At 38.8% G+C, this 10,553-nt stretch overlaps 3 protein-coding genes across 3 annotated transcripts; 1 reads left to right on the top strand and 2 right to left on the bottom strand.

Annotated features, from left to right (window-relative positions):
- Positions 1-597: 597 nt before the first annotated feature.
- LOC147500917 (receptor protein kinase-like protein ZAR1) lies at positions 598-1,963 on the top strand. The gene is made up of 2 exons (XM_086605934.1): positions 598-1,000; positions 1,104-1,963. Exons 1-2 carry the CDS (start codon positions 598-600, stop codon positions 1,778-1,780), a joined length of 1,080 nt encoding a protein of 359 aa, XP_086462060.1. The 3' UTR covers positions 1,781-1,963.
- Positions 1,964-3,889: 1,926 nt separating this feature from the next.
- LOC147500916 (NAC domain-containing protein 101-like) lies at positions 3,890-4,651 on the bottom strand. The gene has a single exon (XM_086603720.1). The coding sequence runs from the start codon at positions 4,649-4,651 to the stop codon at positions 3,890-3,892; it is 762 nt and encodes a 253-aa protein (XP_086459846.1).
- A 2,250-nt stretch (positions 4,652-6,901) lies between these two features.
- Positions 6,902-10,549, bottom strand: LOC147500915 (Tetratricopeptide repeat (TPR)-like superfamily protein). Its single transcript, XM_086605930.1, is given in 3 exon segments — positions 6,902-7,267; positions 7,813-9,976; positions 9,979-10,549. Coding segments are annotated over 2 exon segments (2,325 nt in total). The 5' UTR covers positions 10,415-10,549; the 3' UTR covers positions 6,902-7,267; positions 7,813-8,087.
- Positions 10,550-10,553: the final 4 nt, after the last annotated feature.

The following is a 10,553-nucleotide window of genomic DNA, read 5'->3' as shown; positions in this document are numbered from 1 at the left end:
GCATCTTTCTAATCGATGTACATTCTTTTTTTTTTGTTTGGTCCTGATGTTAGTTCTCCCCTGTTAAATTTGCATGTGTACATTTAGATCCTGATGATTCTTCAAGGTCAGGAAAAGCCATTGGAGATCAAACCTGGGGCTCTCTCTTGCTGCCATTTGTGAGTTAAACTCAATAGTGTCTGACTTTCATTCTGTTTTGCCTACTACTTTTCCCAGCCGTTGAATGTAACTTTGTTCTCAATGGCTTGTAGTTTCTGGGACCAGATGTCGGATAACGGATTTACGCTTGACAGAGCAGTTTCAGAGACACTGGTTAATGCAATAAAAACTAAGGATGTTGCCAATGTTAGCAGAGGTGAGCCAACACAATTTAAGCATGGTTCGTTTTAACACTTATTGATTCAGGAGTTCCGTCAAGCATAGAGAATAATTACCTTAGGGCTGCTGGAAAACAGGAGCACCCAGTCCACTCTTAACTGAACAAAGTAAAAGCTGAGCTCAAAACCCGAACCTTTCAGTACAGTACGATTGGTCATCTCATCCGGTTCGGAGATCAAAAAATCCTGTCTCAGATAAGCAAGTTGACTACCGTTTCGGATGAAGCTAAGGGAGATGTCCCTTTCCAAGCTCATTTTTTGTTTCAGGAAAGATGAGTCCGAGACTCTTTCGGAAAATGTTGAGCACTATGACCTTGTGCCATTGGATATGCAGTTGGGTTTTGATCTTGATGAGCTTTTAAAAGCATCAGCATTTGTTCTTGGTAAAAGTGGAATTGGAATAGTTTACAAAGTAGTACTTGAAGATGGACTGACATTAGCTGTGAGAAGATTGGGTGAAGGAGGATCCCAAAGGTTTAAGGAGTTTCAGACAGAAGTAGAAGCAATTGGAAAGATTAGGCATCCCAACATTGTAACTTTGAAAGCTTACTACTGGTCTGTTGATGAGAAGCTGCTTATCTACGAGTTCGTATCAAATGGAAACCTTGCGGCTGCAATTCATGGTACTCTTACTTTACGTTATAATACCTGTCCATATTTTTGTTAGATGCATAAGAATTCACTGTCTAATGGATATTTTTGTCTGTGAATATTTGTCTATCTCAGGGAAGGCAGGAGTTACATCTTATACGCCTCTAATTTGGTCTGACCGAGTGAGCATCATGAAAGGAATAGCTAGAGGTTTGGCATATTTGCACGAATTTAGTCCCAAGAAGTACATTCATGGAGATTTGAAGCCGAACAATATACTTCTTGGGGAGAACATGGAACCCCACATATCCGATTTTGGTCTTGGACGCCTTGCCAATATAGCAGGTGCATCCCCGACCCTGCAGTCTAATATAGTTGTTTCAGAAAAACAATCGCAGCTACAACAGCAACAGCAACAGCAAAATAATGCACCATCTGAAGTTCTAATGGTTAATGCAACCACACCTTCATGGTCTCCATATCAAGCTCCTGAATCAGTGAAAGTTTTAAAGCCATCACAGAAGTGGGATGTGTATTCCTTTGGAGTTATATTACTGGAGATGATATCTGGAAGATCTTCACTAGTTCAAGTGGGTACAACAGAAATGGATCTGGTTAGATGGGTTCAACTTTGTATAGAAGATAAGAAGCCACTTGTTGATATCTTAGACCCCTTCTTAGCTCGAGAATCAGACAAGGAAGAGGAAATAATTGCAGTGCTGAAAATTGCATTAGCCTGTGCACAAACCAACCCAGAGAGGAGACCTTCAATGAGGAGCATTTCTGATCATTTAGACAGATTAGTTGCTTGACTTCACCAAAGAATGCACACCCACTGACGACCTCAAACTCATTGTGAAAACGTACTAGTTGTGAGTGACTGCCAGTAAATTATGTGAAAGGTTGTCTTCTTCTTGTTAGTTTTGTAGTAGACTTTTCTTTTTTGTCCCTTGTTGTTCATTGGGGTTGAATTGACTGAAGCATAGACTTCTCTATTTAAAGGGTTTTTTCTCCTGTTTGATCACATTAATTATCAACAGCTTGGCAGATAAGAGGACACTATATTGGAGTGAGTTGATTAAAAGAAGTCGTCGTTTATCTCCATGCTTCAACACCATGATATATTAGTAAACTTAATCAGATATATAAGAAGTGCATTTCAAACAACCTGCATTCTTAAGCAGTGAAGCTTTTTCGAGAACAATTTTATAGGACATCCCAGCCCATGTATTGAACACTTTGTTCAACTGAGATAGGAACCTCCCCGGAAACCTCGTGAATTTAGGAGTTTGTAGGGTACATGTATTCATTATTATTTTTCAAGGTTTTGTGTTTGAACTTATTAACAGCACTTTACACCGTAAGGGAAATGAAGTACTTGTGCAAAACAAGGTTAAAGTGTATTTGCTCTGAGTAGGCAGGTGGACCGTGGACCTTGCCTCTGTTTGCTGTATTCGTCTTCTAGGCACAACCCCAATGCATATAGATTATAGATTCGAGTCATCATAGTATTTCTGGCTGGCAAGGTATTAATCGAGAAAGTTGCTAATACTCTTGAGCAGGAATGCGTATAGAATGACAGTGTTTTAGTATACTTTTCCAATGGAGTCAAAAGTCTCGCAAGATCTGTTGGCAGAAGCGTGAGCAAGGAGCTCCCAAGGTTTACTTTAAGTTGGAGAAGTTTAGCATCATAAATTCACACTTCCAGATGGTACCGTCGCCCAAACAATTGAAGGTGGATACACAACATAGCTCACTGAGCATACACAAGCATATGATCATAAAGTGGCCCTATGCTGAAACTACTTTTAGTTACCCCGTGAACAACATGTGGTCCTGAACTCCTGACCCCTTTCCATATTCTGTAGGATCTCGAATTACCAAGTAAGTGACCTTGGCTTTGGCTTTTCTAGTTGTTTTGGGTTTCTCCATCTTCTCTTGGTTTTAGCTCTTTTAATAGGCCCATATGCAGGACACAAACCATTGCTCTGTTAGTGCTACAGTGGGAAAGATTGCATTTTCCTTCATTAAATTTGGCTCCAATGTTTATGCTTTTATGGTGAAAACAAAACGTAAAGATGCCATGGTTGAATGGTGCCAGCTTGTCTAATAAATTTGTGTTGTTAGAACTGGCTTAAGTTCACCAGATTTATGAATGTGATATTTGATTGGCCAGAGTTAAAATCAGACAAGCAGCACTGCATATCAAGCTGCATTTGGACAAGGCAAATTTTTGTTGTTTGGAGTAGCAACAAAGCTCTGATTGAATCTGCATTAACTATGATAGTGAAGCTGGTATTTGGAGTTTGGACCACTTACGCTACCAACAGCACAATTAAAGCCACAAACCACCTGATTCCTACTTTGATTCCGATTTTGTCTGTAATATTCTACAGTCCAACACTCATTAATAGTGGAGGTTGGATGTTGCTATTGACGCGAGCTGAGAAGTGGTTGAGCGTAAAACATAGTTTCTAGAGACTGTTTTATGGTCTGCTTAGTAAACTAAGTAACTAACACGAAAATTAAAGTTCAACTTGCACTGAGGTACACATTGTTGAAAAACATAATACTTCCCAAATGAAGATTGGAAGAGAAAGATACTTCTTTTTACTATTAGTAGCAAAGCAAACACGCTTAAGTGTCACTGGCGCAGTTAAATACTGCAATGGGAAGATCATTATGGCAGCAAGAGAAAGAAATATGTAATTAAAGAAAACTATGTAAAACGAGAGACTGACATTAGTTTAAAGTTTAATGAACATATGGAGAAAAAATATATAAACAGAGAAGATAAAAGAAGAATGAAGAGCTTCATCTTTTCGTGCAATCCTCAAACGCTTTACACATTCCAAAAAATCTCTGCCAATTGTCAAAAGTAAGGCCATTTTACGTGTAAATCGTGTCTGAGAATGAAGCACTTACATCCAAGCTAAGTGTTGCATAGGCATACCGGACACACTTGATGCTGAGAAGTGATTATGGTCTTGTTGCAACAAATTCCCATATAAGTATGTCGGAGTTGTCGTTACTGTCTCATTGAAAGTTGATGTTGTTGAAGGGGCCATTGGTACGGAAGTGGATACCGAAGTTGCTCTGGGACGTTTTTCTCTTGGCTGGAATTCCTCATTCTCCTCTAGACCTTGGGAAGAAACAGAGGCAGATGAACTTGAAGATGCGTTATTATCACTCTTATTTTTCTTGATGATCCTACAAAGAGCCCATACATCTTGACCATCTGGATAGACTCTCAAGGTATACTCATGCATTACCCAACTTTCTTTCTTACCACTCACTATCCTTACTTCCTGACCTTTTGGTGGTGCAAAGCTCAGATTTTTCCTATATCCTATTTCAGAGTTATCTACAAGGTCATAAATCGCCGGGATTTTGCATCCTCCTTCATGTTTGCCATTGTTCTGCATCTTCCACGTTCCTTTTGCGCCAACAGTTCGATCTATTCTCTCTCCATGACCAAATTTCTTCTTGAGGACTGTGAAAAAATATAACTCAGTTGCCGAAGTCCCATTGAATATTTCCCTTGGCGATTCACTTCCATAAAGGTCGCATTCCACAATGGTGTTCTTCATTATACCTTGTAGACCTTCTCCATAGACTTTCTCCCATAGGTAACATATGAGTTCTACGTCAGTTGGAACAAAACGATATCCCATAGGCATCATCTTTACGTACTCCTAAACAAAATATCACTTTTTTTTCTAGAGTTGCAAACAACTCTGAGTTCTTCTTCTTCTTGGATCTTCCTTCGATCAAGTTAATGCAAATAGTTTTGTTTGTGCTTAAACCTAGTTAGCTTGTAGAGGCTTTTGTGAGAAAGAATATAACGTGGTCGTTTATTTATAGACGTACACTTGGGGTGGTTATGTCGGCATTTCTACAGGTATCCGAGAAGAGTTTGTACTTGGAGTCCGATTTAATTTCAGCTGAGTTCCAAACCGATATCCACTTCTCCAAGCAATTACCATTGGCCGTTTGATCTCCGTGCCAATCGGTGACTATACATTTCTTGTGATTCTCAAATGTATTGTAGTCCTTTTGATCCATTAGATTCGTTTCTCATCATTATTTTGCTGTCCTCTTCATCCATTTGATTAAGTCTTTAATTCCTCATCAAAATCATATTAGTCTTTGCGGCCAAGCTACTTAGGATAATCGGCAGAGTGAGTTCTCCATGGGCTTTTTTCGTTTTTCTTTCTTTCGTATCATCTTGATCCAGAACTAGAATTTTCTACAGCCGCCTATATTTTGTAACTACTGGAGTCTAATGCTAATTTTAGCCATTATATTCTGAACTAAGCTGGTTTAAATGACTGATCAAAATTGTCTATAAACATATTATATGTGAGGGTGATTTACTTATACTGATGATATATAAAATGTATAGTAGTCTACGCGCGTGTTTGTTATGCACGTTGTAGTTAGATCAAACACTGAATCAAAGATAAGTAGTTGTCAGTTATTTATACAAAGGGGAAAGACTCTTTAGTGAACAACTTGCAAGAGCATATTAAAACATGGTGGCAAACTGGCAATGTGTGTTTCATGTTCAAATGCATTTCAGTTTATGAGATCTAGGGATCTTTAAACTGCTATGAAACTGTTGCCGCTAGTATTAGACTACGTATCTCGAGTCTGCAACATTTTTCTTCATTAACAACTTAATAAGCACAGCATGTAGGTCTCCTGATATGCAACTACCATTCAATGAATAGTTGAGCATCGTTGTTAAGTATATTATACTTGAAACTGCACCATTGGCTAAGGTGCATTTATAATGCTAATTTACTTTGTGAATGAGTTAAATTAAGCAATGATCTTTGACAAGACATTACAGAGATTTTGGTTTCTGGATGAGTTTTTTGGTTTGGGACTTTGGGGCGAGAAGGGTGGTAAGAGCTGCATTTCATTTTGCAACCCCTAGGTTTGGAGGGAGGAGCAGTAGCATTTCTCTCAGTCTCCCTTGTCATCATAGGATTTTGGTTCAGGTAGTATCTGTTGGAAATCTATGTATAAAATCTGAAAATTTTATTTGTCAAATTCTCTCTGTTGCCTAATGAATGATAATTGAATCTCAGGTGGCATAGGATGATAGGAGCATTGAAGGATGAAATAGAACACGAGAAATCGCCAGAAGTTTACCAACAAGTTAAGACTCTCACTTTCTGAAATAAAGGCAGCCACAAAAGGATTCCACCAAAGTAGAATCATCGGTGAGGAAGCGTCAGGTGTTGTACATGAGGGGTCCCCAAATCTGGAAAGGAAGTTGCAATGAGTTAGCGGCAAATGTGGGTTGCTTGAAACATAAGCACTTGGTTCAGTTCTTAGGATGGTGTCCTGAGGGGAAAGGATTGGTCTTAGTTTATGAACACATGGCCAATGGAAACCTTGATAAACTAGTTGAGCTATGCGGAAATTGATTACCATAGAACAGAGAGACGAGTTAAAAATTGGGGAAAGGCGTGTGCCAGCATCTGAGTTTGAGAATCAAATGATTAAGGTACAAAAGTACATGGTTTAAGGTTTAGTCTACTGTTCATTTTAATTGCAACCCACCCACATACCTCCCACATACCTAGTTTGAGGAACTCTTGTCAAGAACATGGGTATCGTTTCATCTGATAATTGAAATGGCTTGGTGTCCTGTGAGATTGCCTCATTATAGACACCATCAAGTTTTCTTTCCATTTCTCTAAATTTTCATGCACTGCAAGCATTTTCAAATACAGTATGAAATCGAGTTGCAAATCGTGTGGTGCCAAATATAACAATTGGAAATACCATCCTTTACAGACTAAAATAAACTTTGCTTCCCTCCCAGCTCCTGTGCTAACTCTTCAATCAAGTAAGCCTACCTATAATCTACACACTATCGAAAGAAAGAAAGTATCTTAAACTTGTACTGAGCAACAAGAGAAGATAATACGGGCATTTTTATAATAATTAACTTGCATTACCCACAAGTACCTGTTACATGTGTATCAAGCATTCCAACTTTATAGGGCTGAAAAGGAACATGCTCTGATTACATAATTTATTGGATCCTAATAGCCATCTCAAATTCTCAGTATACAATCTGAATCCTAATAGGTATCTCAAATTCTCAGTACTCCATAGAGGACAACAAGTCAACAAGGGATGTGGGATATACACATGTTTTTAGTTCATTTACAACTAAGGCAATCTGAAGTGGTAAACCCACAGCTTTAATTGCTCCAAGGATCTCAATATCTTCAAGCAACAATCACCAGTTTACAACAGAAGCTCGCTTTGTTTCCCACCTGCAAGTGCATAATCAAAAAATAAGTGTCAAATTATAGACTATTATGTCCTATATACATTTTCCTTGTTTAGGTACTTCAATCAGTCCTGAAATAAATCCAAACACTACTGGCCCACAGAAGGATTGTGACCTTTGAAGTCTATTGCTCAGGCTTACACCAGAGTCTGTACTATATACATGCGACTTATAATGTAATTGAATAGACAGATTAGAATGTAGAAATCACATCATGGAAAATCCTTCATTTTACTCCCTATCCCCATATCATACGCGCCAAAAGGTAGTGGCCCGTTGGTCAAGCCTTAGCGTACCACCTAAGGTCAGATCGATTCCCACAGGAAAAGGAGGGAAACAAGGGTTTAAATTTTATTTTCTCTCTTTTTTTAGTGTATGAGAAAAGAGTCTTTTATATAGCACAATTTAACACAAAATAAAATAAAATACTCTTATCTTTTCATAGAGAAAATTAAAAATGCATTCAACAGCAGCCATGTTAACTCCAGCAATGAACATAACTAACAATAGAAGAAGCAAAGACCTCACCTCCACAACTGAATGCATTACTTTCTGCAGTAAAGATCTTGCTTCTTTGAATAGTTCATTCTTCAGTTTCAAAAGTTTTGACCCATCCAACAAGGAAAATGGAGGTCACATTTTCACAATTTAACAGATTCTTCTGAATATGCTTTAAAACTGTGTTTTCCTGTTTGCAAAGTGTTCCTAGCTCAAAAGCCAAAATAGGCAACAACATGACGCAGGCATCATCATCCCTGATGTAACTGCAGATTGAAAATTCCATCTCCATCGGACCCAATTCCTTACATATATTCCCATTGAGGTGAAAGGAGCCCTCGTTCAACAAACCGTTTCAGAAGCTTCTCTGCTTCTTTTCGTTTTCCTGTTAATATCAATCTCAGGCTCACTTTCTTACACAAATCCAAATCAGGAATCAAGTTCCTATCGAACATCCGGCAAGCAATATTATAAGACAACAAAGGATTTTCTTTGTTCAAGTAAGATTCCATGAGCAAGTGACAAGTATTAGCATCATTTCTTGATGCTGTTCTTAATACCTTCCCCAACAAGTTATAAGCCTCCTCCAGATTTCCAAATCTGCAAAGCTTCTCTATTACCTGATTATATGCTGTCGTGAACTCTTTCCTTGCAAGCATTTTCTCTAAAAGCTTCAATAGGTCGCCCACCTTACCCTTCTCGCAGTACCGATGGATAACAGTTCGATAAGTAACAGGTGTAGGATCCATGCCCTTGTGGAGCATTTCCATAAGAAGCTTAGTTGCCTCTTCCAATCTACCCTTTTTACCCAACCCATCAATCACAGTCGTATATGTGACCACATCAGGATATCTGTTACTGAGATACATGTCGTCTAGCAAGGAGAGAGCAGCTTCCAAGTTACCTTCTCGACAAAAACCGTGAATCACGGTTGTGAAGTTTACTGCATTTACAGCACATCCATTGCTCATACACTCCTCCAAAAAGTTCTTAGCATCTCTGGCCTTCCCTTCATGGCAGAAAGATTGAAGCAGTAGATTAATTTCAACTGGGGTTGGAACGAACCCCTTCTTAGCCATTTCACGAACCATCTCGCAGGCTTCAGCTAACTTTCCTTCCCTTCGAAAACCATGCATCACAACACTGTAAGTAATGGCGTTTGGAACCCACCACTCTTCTTCACTCATCATCATCTCTCTTGCCTCTGATGAGCTGCCAGTTCGACATAGACCATTTAATAATGCGGTGTATGATACAGTGTTTGGCTTGCAACCGAGTTTGCTCATGCTTTCAAGCAGCTTCTTAGCTTTATCTACCTTCCCTATCCGACAATATCCGTTAACAACTGCAGTGTACGTCACAACGTCAGGCTTACAACCCTTTGAGAGCATTTCACTGACAATTTCTTTTGCCTTGTCTAAGTTCCCTTGTTGGCTGAACGAATCCACTATTGCGCTATATCCCACCTTATCAACCCGAAATCCTTTCTCTTCTGATTCACGTAAAAATTGATGAGCCTCATCACCATGCCCATGCTTTGAAAGCGCAAGAATTATAGTATTGTAAGTGACTTGGTCTGGCAACAAATTAGCATCCTTCACCATCTTCTCCAACACTTCCTTCACTTTCTCAATCCTTTTCCCTTTGCAAAGAAAACCAATCACAGTATAATAACTAATCTTATCTGGATGGCATTCCGGCTCCATACAACACATTTCTTCAATTAACTGCAAAGCATCTTCTACTCTATACACATCACAGTAACCTTTAATCAAGCAATTATAACTTACAACATTAGGCGAGATCCCAACTCTCTGCATTCTATCAAGGAACCTCACCGCCTTCTCCAAACGATTCGCCATTACAAGAACATGAACCGCAGTATTACATATCGACAAATCCGGTTCCACCCCAGCTTTCTGCATTAAATTCAATACCCTCATTGCATTCCTCAACTTCCCCGCTCGACTATAAGAAACCATCACATAACCAAATGCCTCGGGCCGCCGCTCAATACCCCTTCGCTTCATTAACCTTAAAATCCTTTTGGCTTCTTTTCGAAGCTTAGTTCCACTTAGAAGCTCCAGCATTGCGTAAAGAACCTCAGGGGCATGACGATACCGCCATTGTCTATCAGCCCAGTAAAAGAAACTTAACGCAATGCGAATATCAGCTTGGGACTGAAGCACCCGCAAACTTCTTGTGGTTTTAAGGCTCTTAACAAGTGTTTTAACTCATACTCAAGTTTTGGATTCCAAGATGGTCTAAATTGAATTAGTCTACATACCTCTCTAACTAAAGGGTGTCTAATTTCCTCCCTGGAAACAGCCTTTAATTCATTTCCTTTGCTTGTTTTTGCATCAAATGAATCCAGTACTTGGCAATAATCTTCATTTTCTTCTCCACTATTTGATTCTGTCTCTGATTCTGAATCAGATAGATGAGAAATTGATGGGCTTTGATCAAATGAGTCATTTACATAACTGGGGTTAGGATTTTGAGATGAAATGGAAGATGAAAAGAAGTTGACAGGGGTATAAATGTGAATTTTGTTCTTAACTGTGTGAATTTGGAAAAGAAGGCAAGAAGATTTGTGCATAAAGTTTATAGCTTTATGAGTTCTGAACAACATTTCATAAATTGAAGATGATCAAAATGTTCATAAACTGAAGTTATGAAGCCCCATGATATCGATATATCAGAACCTGATTTCTGATATATCAGGTACCTGATTTCTGATATATTAACTCATGTTTCTTCACCTACAAGTT

Source organism: Coptis chinensis, chromosome 4, assembly GCF_015680905.1.
Source record: "Coptis chinensis isolate HL-2020 chromosome 4, ASM1568090v1, whole genome shotgun sequence".
NCBI classification, from domain to species: Eukaryota; Viridiplantae; Streptophyta; class Magnoliopsida; order Ranunculales; family Ranunculaceae; genus Coptis; species Coptis chinensis.
The sequence above is the reverse complement of the archived record's forward strand: the minus strand, read 5'-3'. Positions and strand labels throughout refer to the sequence as shown.

What these genes read in the sequence shown, in the direction of transcription:
- LOC147500917 (XM_086605934.1), top strand. Translation starts at nt 598, where the DNA reads ATGAAGCTAAGGGAGATGTCCCTTTCCAAGCTCATTTTTTGTTTCAGG. An exon ending in CCTTGCGGCTGCAATTCATG is followed by an intron (nt 1,001 to 1,103) that starts GTACTCTTACTT and finishes TGTCTATCTCAG; the next exon opens with GGAAGGCAGGAGTTACATCT.
- LOC147500916 (XM_086603720.1), bottom strand. Translation starts at nt 4,651, where the DNA reads ATGATGCCTATGGGATATCGTTTTGTTCCAACTGACGTAGAACTCATA.